The 26,313-nt window shown below is 33.4% G+C and overlaps 1 protein-coding gene across 7 annotated transcripts in view; it reads right to left on the reverse strand.

The window, feature by feature from the left end:
- Positions 1–26,313, reverse strand: part of CCDC91 (coiled-coil domain containing 91) — a 307,926-nt gene that overhangs the window by 55,222 nt on the left and 226,391 nt on the right. For all 7 annotated transcript variants that reach the window (XM_020283061.2, XM_020283065.2, XM_076007534.1 and 4 more), the window contains 4 exons: positions 24,313–24,405; positions 24,149–24,217; positions 21,926–22,102; positions 795–908 (listed from right to left, as the gene is read on the reverse strand). In XM_020283061.2, the coding sequence (XP_020138650.1) occupies positions 795–908; positions 21,926–22,102; positions 24,149–24,217; positions 24,313–24,405 (453 nt within the window). The remainder of the gene's footprint in view (positions 1–794; positions 909–21,925; positions 22,103–24,148; positions 24,218–24,312; positions 24,406–26,313) is intronic.

The following is a 26,313-nucleotide window of genomic DNA, read 5'->3' on the forward strand; positions in this document are numbered from 1 at the left end:
GACATGTTATATGTTTATCTTATTTACATATATAAACTACTTAAATATAGTATTTATACAGTATAGAACATATGCTAAACATACAAATTAAACATATTAAAACACTGTGTGTGAGAAATTTTATTATACAATTATACGTTTATCGCCGAGATTACCGTTTCTCATCGTAGAGTTTATCTTGCACGTTACTTATAAAGACTTAAGATTTATTGAAAACACAACAAATCAAGTTAGATCCATTATTTTCAGCTACTGCTCAGACTTACATGAAATGATATTTTGCAAAAATTCAATATGTATTCTGAATTCTGACAAGCATATTGTGATTTATCCTTTCAATATGGAACTATGGCAGAAGCCTTAATTTGCTAACTGTAATGAAATCCACTTGAACCATAGTGGTGTCAACATAGTCAGACAGCTTAAAAGATGTATGCAAATTCCTACAAATATTATGAGAAATTAACAGATGTATGGCCAAAAAAAAAACCCTAAAAATTTAAAACTGTCTAATATCTTTGTGAATAAAAATTAAATTGGAAAAGCTATAGGTCATTTCTAGGAGTCTAGAAACAAATTATTCACTGTTGCTTTTCTGTTGACAGAAAGGATTTATGTTTATAGACATAATTATTAGAATATATAATTATATAAGAACAATAATCTCAGATGGAGAGTCCTAAATTAGATGATAAAGGACATTTTAAAATATTTTAAAATTTCATGTTATTGAATGGAAGTCAGTGATGGGAGTTTACGGAAGCACAAATTAAAACTCTTAGGGAGATACTCACCCTTTTCTGTTCTTTTACATATTCTATCAATTCATCTCTTGTTCTTCTCACTGCTTCTTCCACAGCCTTTTCACTTCGCTTCTGCTCTTCTATTATTGCTGCCTTAACAGTTTCCTGTTTGTGGGAGGAGGAAAAAGTCAGGGAGGTATGCACTATGACATATTTGTGTCCATTTTATATAAACTAAAAATCCTCTTCAGTGGGTTGCAGCTTAAGCTGTTCAAAGCATACCTTTAAGTAGGAATAAGAACTTACAAAATCTTTTGGGATCTGTTAGAGATTTCAAAGAACTCCCTTTCCTAAACTGAGCGAAAGGGAAAAGAAATGGAATAAGCCATTTATTGCAGGGAGCGCCTGACAGACTCCAATGGCTTCCTTACCAAGCTTTCATTTGATGTTTACATGATTGATTGCCTTCCGGTATTTTGCACTATCCACATAAGACTTCCAACTTGTGTTTATTCTTCCAAGAACAGCCTAATGCTCTAGCTGTTTTATTCACGTTTAATTTTGCCATCATACAATAATCAAGTGTGGTCTGGGTGGTAAGATTTACAGCTAGTTTGGTCCTCTTGCCAGGCTAAGATGTTGCAAGCTGGACACCATGAATAAGAGGTAAATATTTCTCCCTGTGTGCCAGTATTTGAAATGGGAGATGCAGAGAGGAAAATGGTACTCCTCATTTTATTGAAATAGTAATCAGGTACCTAAGGAATTTCAGAATTGCAGATAGAGAGAAAGAAGGCTAAAGTTCTGAAAAAGAAATACACTTCACAGGAAGTAATGGCATTTTCTGTTCAAACAGTGTTTCATGGATTGGAAATGAATGTCACAAAATAAAATTCTTTTAACTTCCATCTCTTTATATAGGTACCATCGTTTTTTTACTGGACAGGAACACAATCGATTAGAAAATGCCTTGAGTTTCTCAGAATATTTCCTTCATTTTTGATTCCTGAAGGCTCTTCACTCTGTGGTGTGTATAAATGTTTTTGCTTAGTTTAGTTTTCCTAATTAATTTAAGAAATGTGTATATATATATATATATATATATATATATCATATATATATATCAACCAGAAAATATAAAATAATACTATCTATTCTGAATACATGTACTGTAAAAAATTTGAAAATGCATAAAAATACAAACACAAAGCAGCATACACATATATACACAGTTGGATATAAAGAAGACAAGACTTAAACTATATATACTATTTTCTAATTCTGGTATTTTTCACTTAAAATATATTTTGAATATTTTCTTAAGCCATTATATAGTCTACCATAGTATGATTTCTACACCATTACAGGCCAACATAATAATTTATCTTAACCTTTAATCATGGGTATTTGGGATGTTTTTAATAAAATAAAACAGGGAAGAGCATCCATACTACGGATCTTTGTGGTGCACCTTAGATATTTACTTAGGACCTATTCAAAAGTGGAATCATTCTGGCAAAAGGTTATAAACTCTCTTATAGTTCTTGACATTTTGTACAAATTTCTTCCCATAAACAGCCCATGAGAATGGCTGTTTTCTTGAATCTTTGATTACATTTGTTTTCATCAGTTTTTTAAATCTTTACTAATTTGGGGAAAATGGCATCTCATTTTATTCTGCATTTTTAAAAGATTATTATGTGATGTTGAGCATTTAGTTCATAGAATATTTGCAATGTACATGTTATCTCTTGTCATTCTCTTGATCACAACTGCTGCCCACTTTAATATTGATATATTCATCATGTTTTGGATTCTCTTCTTAATATATAAAATTAAGTGATAACTCTGAAAGTCTATATAACGATTACTTTGAAAATTGTTATTATTTATAATTAGTGAGTATATTAAGCTTTAGTTCCACTGATAAAATAATAAAGTACAAAGTTTTTTCTATATTTGAAAATATTAAAGTTGAAAAACTAATAATTTATGAATAAATGAGAATAAGACTGTTCAAAATAAAAACATCTGCTATTACAATTTTTATTGATTTTACACTTATAAATTTGGAATTTAAAGTTTTTCAGATTGATAAAAGCAAAAAACATTACTATTTGCTAAACTCCCTGAAATAACATATTGATAATTCCGTAGTGAAGAGCATGGATATTCACACTACACAGACAAATGAAAAGCGTAAGTAGCTTCACATTAGTTCAGGTCAGGTTTTGCCAACGGTTTAGTTAGAAAAATCCTTAGTGTTCAGAGCTCTTGAAATTTTAAAATAAGAATAAGGTAAGCTTTTCTATCTAACAAGGAGCCTATCTGTAAAGTTGACCAGGCCTGTTTGAATGAATGCAAAAGCATCAATTTAAATAAATGGGCTATATCCAGAAAAACATGAACAGTTAGCTAATGTTCTTCAGTTGACATTTTGGGGGGCAGGGCTGAAAGTTTATATTACCTTCTGAGTCCAAATTTTTGAGGATCTTCTATCCTTTATTTTTGAGCTGCCAAGTTACCCTTTACAGTACAAAGTTTCCCTTGATCCTATCCTCCTCAGTTGGGAGTTAGGTGACAATCAAGGCTGTTGAAGCCCATCCTGAGAACTACCTGTCAATAAAAAATTCCTTTGAATATACACAAAAGTAAAGTTTAAGCCTTCCATTTTCTTTCTTTTTCTTTTTTTCTTTTGGAGACAGAGTCTCACTCTGTTGCCCAGGCTAGAGTACTATGGCATCAGCCTAGCTCACAGCAACCTCAAACTCCTGGGCTCAAGCAATCCTTCTGCCTTAGCCTCCTGAGTAGCTAGGACTACAGGCATGCACCCATGTCTGGCTAATTTTTTCTATATATTTTTAGTTGGCCAATTAATTTCTATTTTTAGTAGAGACAGCGTCTTGCTCTTGCTCAGGCTGGTTTCGAACTCCTGACCTTGAGCGATCCCCCGCATGCCTCAGCCTCCCAGAGTGCTAGGATTACAGGTGTGAGCCACCACACCCTTCCATTTTCTAATCAAACCAAATTCTAAATTAGTTAGAACTGATTAACAAATTGTGCTTGCATGTATGTAAGTGCTTGTGAATTTCTGCCTGAATATTTTTCTGCCTGCCATAGTCGATGAATGAACTATGTTTTCCTTATGAGTCATAAGAAGTAATCTAAAATAAAACATAGCTTGCAAGGAATGAAGAGTTGCCACCAATGAGTACATTCAAATAGTCAATTCTGAAAGGGTACTTTACAGAATATTTTAATGATGGCAACACCACTGGAACATGGCATATTCTCTAAGGCAGGGTTTCTCAACCTCAGCACTATTGACAAGGGGGTATCCATCTGCTCACTAGATGGCTTCCAGCTGAGAAACACTACCCTAAGGATAATAGTTGGGAAGGAAAATCACTTACTTGCACATATATTATGATGCATTTATAGAGATGTATCAGTCACATTTCATGTCATATTTCAAATATTGTTTATCATCTTAAAATATACGAAGAAATATCATATCCAAATGATTATATAACTAATTTTTAAGAGTGGAGAAAGTTCTATATGCTAATTAAAAGAATGATTGGAACCAGTTTTCATATTGTTATGATTAAGTAGGTCAAGTTGAATGTCATTCAGCACTAAAAGCTTATGTGACATTTTGTACAAGATTTTATAATTTCTCTTTAGTGTTTAAAAGTATAGTTATGTTTTAGTATTTACCAGATTTGTAGTATCCAAATCTACATTTCAAGAATCACAGCATCATGAAATAATAAAAGGTCAGTGGTTGTTTGCTCTTTATCAGTGTAATTTTGTTAAGGACTATAAATACAGTTAAATTATTTACAGGAAACAAATATCAGCAACCAACTCAATTCTGTGGGCTATAAACCACAGTATCATGTGGTTGTTTAATTCTCTGGAGGCAATTGTGCACTTATTTTTTGTTTCCATACATGATATATGCCATTATCTAATTATGTTTATTAACTATTTTCAAAGTTGCACGTGGTTATGGAAATGCACCTTAGAAAATGAGTGATAAACTGGAGAGGCAAAGACAGATATCACATGTTATACAGTGTTCTAGTTTGTGGTTGGTAGCATACTCTGTTCATACACTTGTTTGTCAAATATTTCCTGAATACCTATTTTGTGTAAAGAATAGTCCAAGATACTGTAAGCGTGTTTGTCCTTCTCTTGATGAGTTTATAATTTATTTGTGGAAATAAAACATAAACATACAGAAACTGAAATAACAGTATAATAAAAGACCTCAAAAGATACAGTGTTTAGTGATGGTGGTGATACTAAGTATGAGTTATACGGAAGGAAATATCACAATGTCTACAATGATCTGAGAAAGCCTTAAAAAAGTGGTGGACTCTGACCTTAGATTTCACTGGTGTTTGGTATACCAAAGCGTGAGGATGAAGACTGAGGGATCAGTGTAAGTATGTCATGTTGAATGATATTTAGAAGTAAAAGTTTATATGACAATTGGTAGAAGAGTGCAAAGACAAAATGTGAGTGTATGTTTGAGGCTTCTGGCTACAGATGAGGGTTGTTGTGGGTAAAGTGGAAAGAAAGGATGGAAAGCCAGGCTGGGACCAGGTGGTGGAGTGCATGAAGGTTTAAGGCTGAGTCAGCAACCTAATAAAGAGCTATCAGTAATGTCATGGGGACCGGTTGCTCCTTCTGCCACTTACATGGTCTTTACATGAGTCAGCAAACATAGTCTCTATCAATCCTATATATAGTCATTCTCGTCTCATTCCAAATGACACATCAAAAGTATGAGTGGTATGTTTAACATAGTATCTCTCAAAGGTTGCTCACTCTTAACTCAAACAATGGTCTAAACAAGGAAAAGAAGAGGTAAGTTTTCATGCCCTTCCTATATAGGCAGAGAAGGATTATTTAGTACTGTTCTAGATCCATAGCCAGCAACTGTGATTTAAGGTATATATGCCAGAAATTAGTGTCTCTGTTTGTTATGCCAATGTATGAATAGAATAGTTTCATTTATAGTTGTGAGAAAAATCTTCTAGACTGCCCAAACTTTCATTGTTTTCTATAGTTTAATATATATTAATAGAATTAATATTCATTATTACAGGTAGAGTGATTTGGACTACAGTTCTTGCATTGGATGTAAATTTTTAGCTAAGATAACAAGGAAAATAGGCACCACTTTAGTGTCTATCACAAGCAATCTACAAAATGAAATAAGCTTGTATAATCAGAAATGTAATTTTTTAGTGACCATGATGTCTCCACTCATAGGTATTACTAAGTACATGTCTTAAAGAGATTTATATGGTCTAGTAAGGACCTTCTTGCTGTATCAGAACATCACACACAATGTATCACATGACAAAAGAGGGCAAAAGAGAGCAGGAGAGGATAAGAGTCTGAGACACAGAGAAAACAGGGTTCCAACACATCCTTCTATAAGGAGCCCACTCCCAGGATAACTAACCCACTCCTGAAGGTAAGGACATCAATCCATTCATGAGGTCAGAGCCCTCGGGACCTGACTGCCTATTAAAGATCCCACCTCTACATATCATCATAATGGCAATTAAAATTCAACATGAGTTTTGGAGGGGACATTCCGACCACAGCAATAGGCAAATAGACTTTTTTAAAAGTTCAATTACTGTATTTCATTTTAACTTGATTTAATCATGGGGCAAGAAATGAGACAAAGTTTTCCTTTATTTAGGGAGACTGGGTATTGACTTCTGTAAACAGGCTCAGTCTCTGCACTCTAAGAGCTAACAATTTATTTAGGAAAACCAATAAATATACAGATGTTATCTTAAAATACAGTAAATGTTACGATAGAGGTATACATATTATGGAAGAAAGATACTTACATGAGGGGAAGATATAAAGATTTTAGAAGACTCTGTCTTAAAGAAACCAAAATTATTCAAGTAAAGGAAAAGGAGGAAAGGGGTAAGGATAAGCCAAGGCAATGCAGCACGAGCGCTCTGTGATCATGGAAGTACAAAGCACAGGTTTTTCAGTATTGCAAAAGCACAAAGCAGAGAGAAGTCAGAGATGAGGCCGGAGAGGTAAGCAATGGATAGATAATAGACAGCTTTGTGTGTCATGTGCCTGTACCCCATATGCCTCAGTTTTCTCATTTATGAAATGGGAATAGTATCTTTTAATGTAGGTGGTGGTGATAATTAATAGAGTTAGCGTGTATAAAATACTTAAATCTATGCCAGGAACATAGTAAGGGCTCAATGAATCTAAATATTATTGTTAAATATTTTGTGCTTTATATCTTACGTACAATAGTGCACCACTGAAGAGTATCATACCACTGAGATCTGTATGTTAGAACATTCTGTAGCTTTAAAGATGGATTTGTGTTGGATAAAACTAGAGTCAAGGAGACCAGTCAGGAAACTACTGCAGCAATCAAGGCAAGAAACACAGTTAAACTGGAATAAATGGGAAACATTTAACTTATATTTTAAAACGTCTAGCAAGAAAAATTAGCGGGACATAGTGACTAAATAGAAATCAATGAAGGGAATGAGGGAAGGGAAGAGTTAATTATAGAAGAACAATCAATTAATCAAATAATCAAGAAAATAACTAGTGTTGGCATAATATTAACTTTTATTGCTCCAATAAAACTAGTCCATGGAGACTTTTACATATCCTTTTAAGTGATAAAACAAATTATAAGACATGTGCATCAAATTTTTTAAAGAATTTCTCCAGAGACATCGTTCTTGCTTCATTTCCATGAAGCAATTATTGAAAATAATTCCCCCAACATGAGTGTATCTATCCGGGGCTAGGTTAGCCTTTTCCCTGGCTAAATAGATGATTTGTGTTTATGAAAGGGCCAGAATGATTATTTTTCAGATCTTAATTTCAAACTAAGATTAGTGCATATACTTTTCTAAAACAGCTAAAAGATCTGTAAGACTATATGCCTAGTTATTGAAACAGATTCAAGTGAATTTCACAGTGTATCTCTGGGAAAATTACAAATGCTACGTCTACTAATAAGTGCAAAGTAATTTTAAAAAGCCAGTTATATTCTCAAAATAAGAAAAAATGCTAATAGTTAAACATAGTGTGTCTGGCTACAACTTACTTCTCTAGCCTCTACTCTGAATCAGAGTCTTTGTGCTGCAGCCTGAACAGTATTTCTCCAAGTCCCTTTTCTATACCACGCTTCTCTGGCTCAGGGCATTGGCAGGCAAACATTCTCCACCTATTTTCATTTAAAGATGTGTAACAGAGGGAATGGCCTGGAAAAAATGGCAAAAATATTTTCTGTCTCTAAAGCCTGCATCCCTGCCGTAGGCCAGTGGTTGGGAGGGGCAGGGTAAGTCTTTTGTTTATTTGTGCAACAGCAGGTGGCCTAGCCCAACCTGGTAAAGGGAAATCCTGGGCGGAGGTCATGATATTGTCTTCAGCGGGAGATGGGATGATCAGAATTATCAACTGCAATTGCCTGAAGCTGAGAATCCATCCTTTAAAAGCTCTGTGTTTCTGTGGATGTTCCAGAAATTTGGAGTTCATTCTGGCCAGGTGTGCTGGCCAAAATCCTAGCACTCTGGGAGGCTGAGGTGGGTGGATTGCTCAAGGTCCAGGTCAGGAGTTCGAAACCAGCCTGAGTGAGACCTCGAGCCCTTGTCTCTACTAAAAATAGAAAGAAATTAATTGGCCAACTAAAAATTTTTGGTATATACAAAAAATTAGCCGGGCATGGTGGCGCATGCCTGTAGTCCCAGCTACTCAGCAGGATGAGGCAGAAGGATCCCTTAAGCCCAGGAGCTTGAGGTTGCTGTGAGCTAGGCTGATGCCACGGCACTCACTCTAGCCTGTGCAACACAGTGAGACTCTGTCTCAAAAAAAAGGAAAGGAAAAGGAAAAGGAAAGGAATAAATTAATTTGTGGTTGAGATGAGAAACGTCTGCCATTTTCCTTCCTTTGCTGGCAAAGTAAACTCTCCTTCCTCCTCAAACCGCTTATCCTCCATCTTCTTTGGCCCCCATGGACAAGTGACGAGTCTTCAGTAACAGAGGTTCTACTCATCTTTCAGATCTCAACCTAATTTTCACTTCCTTGGAGAAGCCTTTTCTGATTTCCAAGCCTAAATCACATCTCCTTGTTATTTTATCTCAGAAAATCTCTTATTTTTAGCCCTTATCACATTTGCACTTTTGCATTCATATGTGTATTTATTTGACTAATGCTTTTTTAACCCACTAGACCATAAAATTCATAAAGGAATAGACGATGCCTGTTTTCCTCAGCAACGTATTTCAACAGTGCACCTATCACACAGTGGATACCAAGTATTTGTTGAGATGAAGTAATAAATGGACACTATCATAAACACGTATGTGATTCCATAATAAACAATGGAAAAAACTGACTACTATACCAGTCACTTATACATTGTAGAATATATAATCCTTACACTATTTTATAATCATTACTATAATTAATTACAATATGCAATGTATATTATATCTGCAGGAGTGCTTTCAAATTGAAGCTTTCCTCAGTAATGCTGACAGAAACAAATCACTTGTAATTTTAATATGTAAATTTGTTTGAAAAAATTTCATTTTGTTTTGTTTTACTTTTAAACTCCACTAGGTTATAAATGATGTGATAAGGCTGGGTGGAGTGTCTTAAGTCTGTAATCCCAACACTGCTAGACAAGAGGATTGCTTGAGATTAGGAGTTCAAAACCAGCATGGACAACATAGCAAAACCTCGTATTTACAAAAAAAAATTTTAAAAATTAGCTGGGCATGGTGGTGTGTGCCTATAGTCCTAGCTACTCAGGAGGCTGAGGCAGGATTGCTTGAGCCCAGGAGTTCAAGGCTGCAGTGAGCTATGATCAGGCCACTGTACTCTAGCCTGGATGACAGCGTGAGACTCGTCTCTTAAAAATGAAAAAATGTGATAATGTGATATTGTGCAATGAGTTTTTTCCTGCAATACACATAATTTTTAAGTTGTTCTACATCATTCTCAGCTAAAGCCAAAGTTTATTCCAGGGAAGGAGTTGAAAGCCCATCTGTAAATCAGTAAGTCTCTCAATCTTAACCCTCTAAAGATTTTAATAGATATGAGGTACCATGAATCTTAAAAGTATAATATAAACCTTGATAAAAATAGGCAGGACCTAAAATATTTCATAAATACTCTGATAGCAACTTATGAAAGAATCCAGGTGTTTCCTCCTTCCTTCGTGTAAATTCATGCATCCTAAGGTCTATCCCTGCAGATTGATTAGAAACATGATTTTCTCAAGGTGATGGTAAACCTTATAAATGAAGGAAGGCAGTGAGCTAGGCAGTTGACTTCCAAGTCATATACAAATGAGTCTGTACCTGTATTCCCCTGAATAAAATGTAATTCTCTAATTTCTTAAATTTTTTTATTAAATGTTAATATATGTAACAGAAAAATTTTAACATATAAAATAAGGTATATAAAATAATATGCACACCATGCGCCCCTCACCAGTTTAAGAACTAGAACATTACCAATAATGCTGAGGTCTAAGTAACCCTTATGAATTCCAACCTTGTCAGCTTTGCACTTCCTAGAAGAAACCACTTTACCTCTTTATGTTCTTTTCATGTTTTCTCAATACCTCTGATAAGCATTCTTATGTTAAAGTTATAGGCATTATTTTTGACTTTTTTGTATGGAGGATTAGGATGAGATGGGTTCAGCTGTGCGGTTTTTTGTTTGTTTGTTTGTTTGGTCTTGGCTGGGCTCTTTCCATGACCCATCAGCTGCTGGGTCTAATGCGGCTGGCTGCTACTAGAATGGCCTCAGGTGGGAGGCCTTGCCTCTTCTTTTTGCCACCTCCCATTCTCTAGCAGACTAGCTAATGGTTTTTCATATGGAAGATGGACACGGTTTCAAAACAAAGAGCGAAAGCTGGTAAGGCCTCTTAAGAAGTGGATATAATATACAATACATTGTCACTTAAGCCACAATATACTAAGTAAATATTTATTACGAATTAATTCCTAAATTCTCCCTAGTTGTCTAACTATCCTCTCGATATGTTCAAAGATATCAAGCACTCCATTTATCTTCTTAGAGACATATCTCCTACACATATGTCCAAACTGGATTAATTGTTCTCTAGGTCTGTTACATAGCTGTCCATCCTGGGATCTCCCTCAGTTACATTTCCAGGTATTTCCTATATCTCTCTTGAATTGAATCTCTAGCTTTGTAGATCCCAGTGGATTATTTTTTCATGGCTTATCCTTTGCTTTGGTGGAGTACCTCCTCCAGCAGATTTCAGAGAAAAAGTATATGGGAAGTAAAAGTTTTGCTATCTAGTTTGTTTGAAAAATGCCTTTATTTTACCCTCACACATAATTGATGGTTTGGTCAAGTATGGATAGATAGGTTGGAAATTTTCGCAGAATTTTATAGGTTGTCAAGAAGTCTGATTACATTCTGATTCTTCATCATTTGCATACTTATTTTTCCCTGTAAGAGAACTTTTATGTATCTTTTTCTCTGTTTCTCAAAACTTTCATAATGAACCTAGTTTTAGGGCTATCTAGAAACTCATTTCTTACAACCTACAAATTCATGTTAACTCTAGATTTTCTTTAATAATAATAATAATGAGATAACAATATAGTATAATGATTTCCTACACTGTATTTTTTGTTTATTTCTCACAATCCTACAATTCATCTGAAGAATCTCCTATACTGAATGCCTGACTTTCTGGTCTTTTCATTCCTATTTTCCACTTCTTTGTATTTTTACACTCTTTTCACTGGAAAATTTTTACAATGCTATCTTCTGGCTATTATTTTATTTTTTTTTTACTCTAAGAATATTAACGCTAGTATTTAAATTGTTTTTGTATCTCCATAAAATCTCCATTTAATTCTCTACTTTTCATAAGAGGTTATATGTTCATACTTGACTATTTGCTCGTGTTTAAAGAGCACAGTACTAAAAAGCTGAGTAATGTCTCTGAGCATGAAGTTGTGGTTTGTGGACTGTGATCTTAATATAATAGCAGAGTAATCTGGCTGGGTTGTTTCTTTGGGGCAATTTCTGATACCAATATATTTAGATCTTTTATCCTGGACTGTCCACATTCCTCACAAAAGAATCTTCCAATTTCCTGTGTGGTTGTCAGCAGTCTGAGAGCTGGGATGGGGAAAAAGAGGCCGAAGTTCTCAATAAACAGCATAAAAATTTTTTTTACCTTTGCTTTCCCCCAAACCCAATTTTCAGTACTGCACTTATACTTTCTACTATGCTTGAGGATCCCTGGTCCAGAGATCTCCCATTGTACTTTAATTTTTTTTTTTCCAGTCTCTTGTTAGGTTTGAAAAAAGATGACTTGGATTCTAACTGCTTATTAAACAGACTTTCAAACTCTCCTTTTATTGCTGTCTCATCTTCATTCCCACTTCCCTCAGTATCTAGTGCCACCAAGTAGTAAGCCTTCTGGAATTTCTACAAGGTACATTGGTCTTCTTAGCTATCTCCACTTATAACTGAGGATTTCATTTCAGTAGGGTTTCATTTCAGTGGGGTTTCAGGAAGAGGAAGATAAAAATGAGCATTTTTAAATGCTCTTTTAAACCAGATATGTGTTTAAAAAATGTCAGCTCTTTTATTTTGAATTAAGTTTAGATTTACAGAAAAGTTGCAAATATACTATAAGAGTTTCCATATACCCTTCATCCAGCTTCCTACAACATTAACATTGTACATAATTATGGTGCATTTGTCAAGCTAAGAAATGAACACTATATAACACTACAGATTTCACTTGATTTTCACCAGGTTTTCCACTAACACTTGTTTTCTGTTCGAGGATCTATCTAGAGTAAAACACTGCATGATTTTAGACATCATGTCTCACTCGTTTTTTTCCTATCCATGACAGTTTCTCAGTCTGTCTTTCTTTATCATGACACTGGCACTTTTCAGGTATCTCTGTATGTTTTTTTTCCTCATTAAACTGGGCTTATGGATTTTAGGGAAAAATACCGAGAGATGATGCACACTTTTCACTGTGACGGATTTGTACTCAATTACTAACATTCCAAAATTCTAGCATTTTAATAATTTAATTGTAGAACATTCTTTTTCAGTAATACTGTAAAATCCTTTTAAAATATTTATATTGCCATTTTTTTTAATGTATAACTTTGGTTAAATAGGTTAACTTGTCTAAACCTCAGGGTGTACCTGCCTCTCAAAATAGTTCTGAAGATGTAATGAAAATATATGTGACCATTTTGTTAACTTTAAACAACAAAATATAAGCATTGCTTTATATTTTTATTTTAATACCTTTTACATTCTATTTTGCTTAACTCTGCTGTGTCTTTCACACACATCTATTAAGTCACATAATCTTAAATACCACTTCAGAGCTAATAATCCAGCATAAATTTACTTAATTTACTTAGCATAGTGCGTGGAACATAGTATGTATGTGCTGCTCTTGCTAGGCTGGCCACTACTGTTGTTGATACTATTATTATCATCATATTATTATTACCATTTTATTCATTTTCACAGGTTTAACACTTAGCATAGTACGATGTATAATAAGCAATGGGTGAACAGATGGTTACTGGTGATTACCTAATATTATGGTTTCCAAACTTTGTATCAAGATGCCATGGGATGCCGCAATGAGCTCACAAGGATATTGCAGGGTTTGTAAAAATTATTAAAGAGCAACATAGCAATATTAGATAATTGCTGAAATCAGGTGAATTGCCAGCTTGTCAACGTTAGTTTATGTTACATTCCATTCTCTTTTATTATATCTTTTTGAAGTTGGATTTTGGGGGTTGTTAAGATGAAAAACAAGTACCATGCAAAAATCATTGTGGAACAGGGCATGATAGTGTTAGTATCCAACCTTACTCCATGCTTTAAGAAGTTGTGCAATGCCTAGCACATACAAAATTCTCATGAGTAAGTAACTGTAGTTTAGGATGAAATTAAAATATTTTTCTTTCAATTTTTATGTATTATTTTTTCAAATGGATGTTAAGTTATGATCTAACTAATTAATAAATGAAATAATTTCTTTTGGCCCAGCAAGAGCCATAAAAAAAATTGTTGAGACAGCAAGGGAGCCAGGAACTAAGACAGTTTGGGAAGCTCTAATCTAGTGTGTACTCACTGTAAAAGGTGCTCTCAGGGATGTAAGAAATGTAAGATAGAGTCCTAACTCTTAAGTAGATTTTCTTTGAATTAGGGAAACAAATTCACATGTTCCTTAAGAACAATTATGCATCTGTACTCTGTACCAGATGTTAGAGTTCCACTGTTAGAATATGATTTGCAATAAACATATTCTCTGGTTTCAAAGGGATATCAAGTTGGTAAGATAGATAGACAAGTAAATGAGTTGTTGCAATTCCGAGTGACAGAGTGCTTTGATCAATCTCAGCTGCTTAATCACAAGCATCTTCATCATTTCATTCAATTAATTGCAGTAGATATCCACTGTAATCGGCTGATGAGGTTTCACAAAGCTGTAGTGGATAATACCAGAGCTGGACTACCGAATAGACACCATTAGCTTTTTGTGATGAATTATCTGGTTTTGGACTGTGTTTTGGCACTTCACATTTATCCAACCATTGTGCTGAATGCCTGCGATTGTCAAAAAGAATCCATTTCTCATCACACGTAACAATATGGTGTAGAAACGGTTCACCTTTATGTTGTGACATCAAAGAAAGGCAAGCTTCAAAATGATTTCTCTTCTGATGCTCGTTTAATTCATATGGAACTCATCTATCCAGCTTATTTACCTTGCCAATTTGTTTCAAATGGTCCTATATTGTTGGAATAATAAAGTCAAACCTTGAAGCTAATTCACATGTAGGTTGAGATGGATTCGCTTCCACTATAGCTTTCAGCTCATCATTATCCACCCAAGTGGCTCATTGTCAAGATTGAAATCACCAGAATGCAACTTCTCAAACCATCAATTAGCCACATCCTTTCAAAACACTTTGTTGATATTTCGAACTCTTTGCACAGCGTTGGTTCTATAATGGAATTCATGTTCAAAAATAACATGAATTTTTGACTTATCCCTGGTTTAACAAAAATTGCTCTAAAATTTTTTTTGAAAGATAATCACAAGGCAAACCATGCACTTGAAAGAATGAGGTAGTACCTTCACAATAAAAACAAAACAGGAAGTGTCAAAGTGAAATGTTAGAGATAGCAACTGTCAGACTTAGTACTTAAGGAAACAGGACATTTCATACTTAATAACCTAATAGTATAGTAAGGGAACCAGCAGTTTGGCACTAAAAGCATGAAGTATGACACAGTGGCAGAAGATGAGATACAGAGGTATAGACTAGATCACTGAAATATTTATATTTCATGCTAAGTAGCTTGAACTTTATGCATTAGGCTATGAGGAGGCATTGAAGAATTTAAAGCAGGAAAATGACATTCATCTTTTATTCCAAATTGAAAAGGCAAAAAACAAAACAAAACAAAAAAACAGAGGTAAAGAAGTACATGTAGGAGATCAAGGTAAGCAATAAGAACAGTAAGACAATGATAGTAGGTTGGAAGTATATATGTTTAAGGATTAATAAAATAGGAAGGTTCTGATGACTATAAAAGTATGGAAATGAGAATGAGGGAGATTCTAGGCTGATTTCTAATTCTATTGACTGCATAACTCGGCAGAGGGTTCTCACTGAAGGAATTTAACAGGAGGAAAATATTCGGAGGACAAAAGGTCTTTAGGGATGAGAAGGTAAGCTGATAATTTTTTTTTTCATTTGTCCCTAGATATGATATATTTGATAATTTAAAGTGTCATTATGATTATACCTATTATAAGTTACATTACTATTGTAAATAACTTTAAAACAAACAAATGAATCAAAAACTAAAGAAGTCAGCACAGAAAAATTTCAGGGTTGTGAAATTATCTAGACTGCTAAACTAAAATAGAAATGCTATTTCCGTTTGTGAAAGAAGGGTCAGGTGGCAATACTCAATTCCTTAAAGAAAATTTAACCACTGATTGTAATGTCTGTGGCTTTTGGGGAAAACGTAACCCCAAATTATAGTGGCTGTGGTTATAAACTATTATGAAGAACTTCCAGCATCAGACATACTTTGAGTGTCTGTACACACTGGAGTTCTTTTACAGGACTTTGCTAGAACAGCAAAATTAATGACTATCATCTTTTTGCCCATTTTGGTGTCAATAACAAATGTACTTTCCTTTCTTTAACAAAGATTTTCAAGTGCCACAGCATTAACTTAATATGAAAATCAATAAGCTAGAATCATAAATTTTCCTCATAATACCTCAGGGAAAAAGTATTATCTACAATCAGCACTATGACTCAGTGTTAACTTATGACCAAGGCCAAACAAAAACATCTCTCAAATAAGCTCTGAGAATTATATACACAATCCTTAGGTATTGTATTTTCTGTTATAGTTTAAAATTTGTCTCCTCAGTTAAAGCCAGCAAAATCTAGAGGTAAATTATAAAGGAAAAGCTGTTTTCTCCCTTTTTCATTCCTCAGGAATAATTTCAGTTGCATAAGTTACACAATGTTTTTGCATTGCCACACACTGTATCATTTCGTCCATTCTATTGTGATTCAGTGGCGGAAGAATGATGTTAATTGCTCTTCATTATGTTTTATTTTCAGATTTCTTTACAAAAACATTTCAGTACTATGAAGCGACCTAAACCTTAGAATTAAAAAAAATGGTGTCCAGGCTTTTAAAAAGTAAGTCACTACAGTCAATACTTAAGCAATTTGCAGGTCCCTGGAGAGTGGCTCTTCAGGCTCTATGTATCCCAACTAGCTGCCAAAGAACTATAGGACAGAAAGAGCATTGGTCTCTGTAACCAGGAAGGGGCTAAGAAGAAGGCAGCAGAAGCTGCCGTTCACACTGGTGACCCTGAGCTTCCTAGAAAGTTCTGATGAAGGCCTGGCCACTTAATCATGGGTAATAGTGTGATACAGAAAGCACTAATAACTTCAATACACTCATTATTTCATCTGAAATACAGCAATTATTAAGTGTGAGACTATCTCCACTATTACACAGTTAATCTGAAGTGGCTGTTTTCTTTCTAAGTGAAAATGTCACACAGAGCTCCATCCCAAAAATAATTTCGTTATTTATTTGGCTTTAAATAACACCTATGTGCTTATTAATAGCAAATTTTTATCTTCAGCCCTGAAAACTCATCTGAACTCTATCCCCATATTTCCCTCTGATAAAACACATCTATTCGTAGATATGAAAAGTCCAGTATTTGCTGAGAAATTTTATAGGATTTCTGTGTTGACAGCTCCGTATTATAGAAGACAGACAGGAAAATTACTACATAAAGGCCACATGGTACCTGATGATGTCATGAAGAGACTATGGCACTGTCAATTATTAAATTACATTTAGTTAATTACGTGCTCACTAATACAGAGTTAACTGAATGAGAGTTTGGCCCTTGTTTAAAGATAATGATCAGTTTTCTGGAACACATACTATGAATTAGACACTATGCTACAGCCTCCTAAGAGTATTAATATGATTGAGACATTTATGAAGCTCTAAGATCAGTGGGAAAGTCAATCAATCAAGTAAGTACATTAATCAATTTATATAATAAGTATAAATTTGAAGATAGGAGGACAGGGCATTTTCTCTCCAACAAAATGATGAGTACTCACAGATAACAGCTGAAAGACAAGTAAGTGTGCACCCATGTATCTGCTCCCTTGCATTTTCAGCAAAGTGGGTGCACTTTTAACAACTAATGGAGCAGTCCCTCAACAAATGCTAGTGCTAATTTCTGAAGAGCACACACATAATATGTAAAATGAGGGGTTGTAAATCTTGAGAAATAGTCTCCTTTAGTTTTTTTTTTTTTTTTTTTTTGAGACAGAGTCTCGCTTTGTTATCCAGGCTAGAGTGAGTGCCGTGGCGTCAGCCTAGCTCACAGCAACCTCAAACTCCTGGGCTCAAGCAATCCTCCTGCCTCAGCCTCCCACGTAGCTGGGACTACAGGCATGTGCCACCATGCCCGGCTAATTTTTTATATATATATCAGTTGGCCAATTAATTTCTTTCTATTTATAGTAGAGACGGGGTCTCGCTCTTGCTCAGGCTGGTTTTGAACTCCTGACCTTGAGCAATCCGCCGGCCTCGGCCTCCCAAGAGCTAGGATTACAGGCGTGAGCCACAGCGCCCGGCCTCCTTTAGTTTTTTTGAATATAATTATAATGGCAGATTAAAACTTTGTCTATAAAGTCCAACACCCAGGTAGTCTTTATCGGCTGCATTTTTTCCTCTGTATAGAACATAACTTCTTTGTGATTGCAAATCTCATAATTCTTCTGATGCTGATAAAAACTGGACTTTTAAAATAATGTAATGTGGGAACTAAGAAATCAGATCTCTATCTGCCCAAAATTACTGTTGTTTTTTGATGCAGTTGTTGCTGTTGTTTGTCTGTTTAGAAAATAACTTTTCTGGACCAATTCTGCAAAGTCTGTATTCCTTGTTACATTTAGCCACTGAAATCTCTTACAGGTTAGCTTAGTGGTCAGCTAAAGATTGAACAGAGATTTCCTTAAATACCTCAACCAATAAGTCTTCTATCCTTTTACAAGGGTCTCTGTGTGTTGGGACACACCTTCCACATGCTGGCTGTTTATAACTCTACCTTAGCCTTCACTTTCTGCTTGGAAAGAATCAAAGTCAAAGTCAGCTAGAGATTAGGTCTTTCTGAGGTCTTTTCTGGACTTGTGTGTGACTTTCAAGATTTCCAGGAGTATTTTCAAAGCCACTTATAACATTCACAATTCTCTCTCAGATTTTCTTTTTAAGATATTTTGGCCAGCCTCTTTTTGCCCAAACTGGTATTTCAGTCTCAGGTATCTGAGAAGATAAATGACTGCTGGTTATTGTTTTTGACACATATCTTGGGGATAGGGATTCTCTCACTGAATGAGTCTTGAGTCAGGTCAAATATTAGGAAGCCTTGCAAAAGGGAACTTTTGAGGGAGCTGTCAGACAGGTCAATAGTAACAATTCTCTGGGACGTGGCTCTTTTGGAACTCCAAACCTAGTCTTCCCTTCCAGTGATCTCTACATTGTGGGTTTTCATAATTATTGTGGTTGCTAGGGTACTGCTTTTTAAAGCTACCATGGACCCAGGGGGAAGGCAATGAGAATAGAGCAAGTAAAGAGATTACAAATCTTGCTGTTCTTAGTAAGATTTAACCATTTTTCTTGAATAAATATTTGGACTGTTGCAAGTCCTTGGTTAATATTTAGAGTTTTGAAAGAGTTGATTTTGACAATTTTTGTGAGTGTTTTTTCACTGCCTTTATAAAGAAACTAATTAGTAGAGGTCCTTAGTCCACCATTCCAGAAGAACTGCTTAGACTCTTCCTTTTAAAGAGTATCAATATTTGTTCAATTTCTTTTTACTACATTAGATTAACATATTAATATTTAATCTATTTGGAATTCATTTTATTATAGAATTCAGAAGGATAAAGGCAACCAGCTGAAATTATTTGTAATCTTTTCTGGGTTAATTAGTAAGATACTTTTAAGAATGTCACAAAATTTATGAATGATCTCTGCATAAAAATCTGAACATATACACAGTTTTGCATAATTTCAATAAATTCACACACTTTATAGGCCCTCTTCCATGGTATCCAGATTAAAACCCCTAATTTGCTAAGGTTCATTTTATCCTATCTAATTTGTAACATCATCTTTACAGATTTGAAAATTACAGAAAAGTTAGGTCTATTTCTGGATTCTATCCTGGTCCACTGACAGGACTGTCTATTCCTATAACAATGGCATATAATTTTAATTACATCAAGTATCTTTCTGCCTCAGGGATTGCTTTTGAAATACTATTCTTTCCTCAAATACTCCTTCCCTAGCTATTCATAAAGCAAACTCTTCACATCAATGCAAGCTTCAGCTTAAATGCTAGCTCTTCAAGGTCTCTTACCTGACTACTCTCTCTTTATATATTGGTTCCTTCACTCTCTAGCTTTATTTTTCATGACACTGACCACTAATTGACATTATACTTTTATTAGTTTCCTATTAGTCTTCTTCATAAGATAGGGTTAGGAATTTTTTTCCACTGTTATTATCCACAGAAATAAGTACAGTGCCTACAGTACAGTAGGCAATCATTTCTATTATTAATATAAAATATTATAGGCACAATATGAGCAATCATTTCTATTATTAATATAGAACACCAAAGAAAACTTTGACTATAGAAATTTGTTTGGTTATCCTGCTGGTCTAAATAAAAGAGATCTGAGTTTCATCTAGCCCCCCTAAAAAGTAATTTATTGATAAATAGTCTAGGATAGGACTATGCAGCTTTAAGGGACTAATGGAATGACAGTTGTTTGGCTGTAGTAAACTCAACCTTATGAAAAGAAAAGGAATGGGCTGTTGAAAGAAAACTTTGAGTGTATTTTACACTGCTGCCTGACTTTCACAAACCTGAGAGTTACCTGGCAATATTGTTTTCTGGTATAGATATTCCCTGTTTAACTTTTTAGCCACATAGCAATTATATATATATATATACACACACACACACACATTCTCTCTCTCTCTCTCTCTCTCTCTCTCACAATCTCTAGCAAAAAGTAAAAACATATGTAAGAAAACAAACATAATGTACTTATTCAAGACATATTTGGACTATCTTCACCATACTCTGATCCTTTAGGGAACAAATTTTAAAGTAGTATATAATATATTTCAGCATTTCTTAGAGACTCCTGGCAAACCAGCAGAGAGGTGTGCTCTTTAAGATGTATATTTTTCATTTGGGTGATGAATATATGCTGATTTATTCATGCCCTCTTGCCCAATTTCATAATGATTAATAGCTATCATTTACATGAGGTTAGAGGAGTGGTCTGTGGTCACAAAATAATTTTAAATAAATTCTCCCAAATAAGAACTTAACCAATGAACTTGACATTACTGGCATGGAATTTCAACCAACTAAACTAACAGACAAACATCTTTTATACAATAGGTGTTCAATATATATTTATTTATAGGATACAGTAAGAATTAGAAGGAAATTATTACTTTAATGATAAAAAGCATAAGAGTAGTAGCTACTCTTATCTTACCATAGATGCTACCCTACAGACCTGCTTAATTTCTATAATAGGTAACTACGTGCTCCTGAGAATAAACTTAAATGACGTCTTTTAAAAATGTAACATTTATGCTTGATACTGGAAATACTAAGTTTTTTAGGACTTCATCAGGATTAATTAATGAGTCATAAAAAAATCTAGTTTGTTCTCAAAAGTTAGTCATTTTTCTACATTTATAATGCATGGTTGATGAACAATGGAAGTATATATAACAGTTTGACCATATGAAAGAGACTTCTATGAATGCTGTTTTTGTTTTTTATACTCGATTAAGGGAAGATTTATTTAAGTATCTCTGCCTTCATAAATAAAAGAATAAATACAAGTAAAACAAAACCATGGAAATTTAATTATAGAAAATAAAAGTAAGGTAGAGTTTTTAATTTTCAGATAAGTAATCAAAATTATTTTGTATGTAGGACATGCTTGTTGATCTTCATATATCTCTAATGAGACCAAAAGGAATATATGAGAGGTTTTATTAATTATTGCTACCAATTAAAGGTATAATTAGGCATAATTATAATTTTAGAAAGTAAAATTATAAATTAATTGAATCAAACTGTCTTTCTATGCAAATATATCTTTTGGTATTTTGTGTGTGTGCGTGCGTGTGTGTTTGTGAAAAGGAGAAAAATCAGAAAGCTTAATGTAGTTGCAATGATTAAACATAAATTAGAATTCTGACCTTTCTGAAAATAAAACAAAAAGGTAAAATGGTTAAGTTACCAAGTTTTCAATATCAGAAAGATGAAGGCACATTGAAATATTAAAAGTTGTTAATTCAAAATATTAGTATCAAAACCAAAAAAATTTTAAAATGCTATGTCCGCTAAGGTGACTTTAAGTAAGATAAAATAATAGTAAGGACATTTCATTTTGAGAAAAAATAAAATAAAATATTTACAAAGAGTTAATTTTACTAACCTGACTTATTTTTCTTTGTTCTTGTATAGCTTTCTGAATTTCCTGAGATACTTTTTCTTGATCTTTTGCATGTTCCGTCTTCCATAATTCCCTTTCTTCAGCATGGGCTTTTTCCAAATTTTTTCTCTCTTCTTCTATGGCTTTAAAAACAGCATCTTGCATTGCTTCTTTCTCAAGCTTCAGAATAAATAATGACCAGAACAAAAATATTTGAATGAGTGACTGCACAATGATGCCTTGAATAAGATAGACTTGGTTAACCTAAAAGACACAAAACTTTGATTCTACATGGTTTAGTTCTGACATTGCTGTTTTTATGCAGTAAATAATGGCTATGAAATAAAATATATATTTCTTTTTTATAGAAATATTCCAACATACTTCCATGGTATTTCTAAACTTTAAAGAAATCAAGCTTTAGCTTAAAGTAGAAGATTTCAAACTATGTGGTCTTAAGACCCCTTTATAATCTCACAAATTATTGAGGATGTCAAGGAGCTTTTCTTAAATGTTGGTTATACTGTATTAACATTTATCATATTAGAAATTCAAATCAAGAAAAAATAAACTGTTTATTAATTTATTTGAAATTAATACCATTAAATGTATTATATATTAACAAATAATATATTTTATAAAAATAACTATATTTTCTAAAATTCAAAAAGTGAGTATGGCATCATTATATGTTATTTATAAATCTCTTTAACCTCTTTAATATTTGATTTAATAGAAGATAGCTAAACTCTTATATCTGCCTTCTATATCATATCTGTAATAATATGTTTTTTGGTTGAAATACATAAAGAAAATCCATCTCACACAGATACGTAGGAGAAAAAGGAGGAAAATGAAATTATGTCAAATAAAATTTTCATACTGTTACATTACAATCCTTTCCTATAGTGTGAATTTTTCATTGATGTATAAATTTTTAACATTGATTTTTACAAAATATTGATTCATTGAATTACACATTGAGAAATACATTGAGTTATTTCTCTATAATTTTAAAAAGCCACATTTGCTAATATCACCATGAATCTCAGCAGGAAAGTCTTTAAGTACTGGAAAGCAGATACACATTTTTCAAAACCTTGATTTTATTTTTTTAGAGCACTTCAAACTCTATTTTCAGTTAAAAAGTACCTCTCTCCACTTTGTTCTTAAATCTATACTCTGGGAGTTTACAACTTAGTCTTCTACGTCTATACAAAACATACATGTTGATTCCATCTCCTAATTATTTTTAGAATTTACCTATTTCTTTCATTTCCAAGCTACTACTAAAATTCTATTTCTACCACTATCTCTTATCCAGAATTCTGATGCATTCTATTAATTCTTTCCTATCTAGGGGTGAAGAACCTGTAGCCTTAAGGCCATATGTGGCCTTCTAGGTCCTTAAGTGTGGCCTGTTGACTGAATCCAAACTTTACAGAGCAGAGAAAAGAAGTAGAGAAAGATGAAGCTTTTTTTTTGCCTCCTTTGGTGTTTAAAAAAGAACAATCTTGAAATCAGAAGGCCGCAGGTTCCCTACCGCTGCTGGGTGTCTCCCTTACCTATGGAATAAAATTCACGCTTAGTTCAGAATGCTAGCCATCCTTTAAGGTTCACTTCAAAAGTAATTTATTGTTTAAAAACTTCTATACCATAGACATACTATATACACACTTGTAATAATTTAACAAACACCTCCTTGTCTTATTGGTATATAAATAACATTTTACTTATCTGATGGTAAATTCTTTAAGAGAAAGATAAAATCATAGTCATTCTTAAATTTTCACCCCTGTTATAGTGATATGCACATAAGAGATGTTTAATATTTATTACATTTAATTTTAAATCTATAACACAAAAGTTAGTGCTACAAATGTATTTGCTGGTGTGTATATATTTCATATGTATGAATACACTATTTAGGTGAGTTATTTTATTCAAATACCAGGTAGATATTAGCATCCTGACATACATGTTCTTTTAACAAGTAATTAATAATCTTTATTGTAAAGCATTTCAATGCCATCATAATCTTGTAGATGTGAATTTAATAAGAATATGAATAGTCATATCCTAAATTTAAAAGGAAAAATAAGGATAAAAATCTTTCTGATTTTTCTGGAATGAAACATACAAAAGTAGATTGACAATATTATTAATGAACTTAGTTTTTTAATTCCACTTACTTACAAAGAAACCCATATTTACAGATGGAAATACCTTTGCAGCAGATACTAATGCTTCTTTATTTCTTTGCCTTTCTTCCTCCAAACATTTTTCCAATAATTCCTGTAAATGATAAGACAGTTGGAAAAACACTAAATGTATTATTTGAGGTAACAAAGCACTTTCTTTCCACACTATGAGCACGCTTAGAGTATTACCTTCTGTTCTTGAGATTGCTGAATCAAAGCTTCCTTTATTTTTTCTTTTAACAGTTCCTTCTCTGTATCTAGCATTTCCAGAAGCCTCTGATGCTGCAAGAAAAGACAACTGAATTGTGACTATGGCTCTGAGACAGATTATCTATTAATAAGAAGAAGAGCTGGTAGAATTCATTTGCCCAGAAGTACTGAAGTAGTTACTGGAGGAAACAATAAGTTTGCTAAAATGAAGGCTTAGGAGCCAAAAACATTAAAGTCACCTTTTTACAATTAGCTCCAAGTTCGACAAAGTATATGACATGAGACCTACCTTAAGGATAACTACTCCAAATTGGAAAAATGATTGGAAAACAATAAAATGTCTTTCTCCAAAATGAAATTTGGAAAAATTACTCACTAAAGTGATTATAATTAGCTTGCAGCAACAGAAGCATTTAGATGACTGAGAAAAAAATGGCTGATGAATGACTATCATAAGAAATTGTGTTTCCAGTAAACCAATGTTAAAGAAATTGAAAGATTTATAGCAGTCCTCACCCCAGATATTACCACGAATTCAAAAAATAAATCTATGAAGTCAAAGAAATATTACATAATAGCTAAATATTAATGTGTACAGAACTCATATATTTACTTTTATTCCAAGGTGCTAGTGAAAAGCACACAGAACCATATCAACCAGTTATCATGGACTCATACTTTGAGTTTGAATGGAACTTTCTAAGAACATTCAACTTTGGCAGCCTCAAGACCTCCAATAAAGATGAGCCACATACTGCTCTGGAACAGTGGTACTCTGATGTGGAAACAAAACCAAAGAATATATATTGCTACTCACACAGATTTTTCATTCAGTTACAAAAGGCAAGTAAGATATTTTCACAGATTTAAAATGCCATTTATATCCAAATGTCTTTTACATATGAACTCCTTCTGATACACAATATTTTATAACAGATTTATATATTTCAAAGTTGTTCTGATTTAAATTATTTTTTTTTTAGGGAGGCAGTCTATATTGGAAGTAAGTGACCAGTCTCTATTATTCCTGTTTTTAATTTTAATGTTACATTTCATCTATGTTTTTCAAGAGAGCAAAAAGAAAAATCACATGAAAGATGTGGTTTTTCCTTAAAAACAAATCCAACTGTGATACAAATCATGACATGATTCTGAGAAATTATTAGTACCATATGAATTTGAGAAAGGCAGCTGACTAACAAATAAGTAGACTTGCCACATAATGTATAAGTAATAATAACGGAGACTCTAAGTTTTTATTCTATGTAACTCTAGATGCATACAGAATTTCACAGGATCAGAAAACAATATCTAATCCTATTTAAAATACACACATGAGAAAATATGCAAAGATAATATACCAGGCAAATAATTAGACTTAAAAATAGTACATACAATTCTATAAGACTGAAAATACTCAGTTTAGGCTTGGGAAGGGACATAAATATAACACAAATAAAACAAAAATTATTGGAATTAACATATAGAATAAACTTTTCAGTCTTTCATAACTTTGAGAATAATTGTTCCCTAAAAAGAATTCTTACATTTGCTAGTTAGACTAATGGAAATCCATTAAGTAATTTATTATAATTGGGCCAAATTTCCTCAGTGGTCCAACAAGAATTAAATTTGAAGAGGGTATATTAGCTAAAATGACAATGTAATGTTTAGAAAATTCATTACTAAATGTCATTTCATAATTCTGGTAGAATACTGTAATAAGAGACAATTTCTGAGCTTGTTTATACAAGAATAAATCTAAAATTACCATTTGAAAGAAGCATTCTACTTAAAATATATCCTAAGTAAAATCATTGATCCACTTGAAAAATTACAATTACGTTTCTAGCTTTTCTCATACTCACAGGTAATCATAGCTAACATGTTTTTGAGCACTTCTGAGGTTCCAAGCACTGTTAAAAGTGCTCTATGTGTAATGGTACCACATTAAATTCTCAAAACAAACTACTGTGTTGT

The sequence above is a fragment of the Microcebus murinus genome, chromosome 10 (assembly GCF_040939455.1).
Source record: "Microcebus murinus isolate Inina chromosome 10, M.murinus_Inina_mat1.0, whole genome shotgun sequence".
Lineage (NCBI taxonomy): Eukaryota > Metazoa > Chordata > Mammalia > Primates > Cheirogaleidae > Microcebus > Microcebus murinus.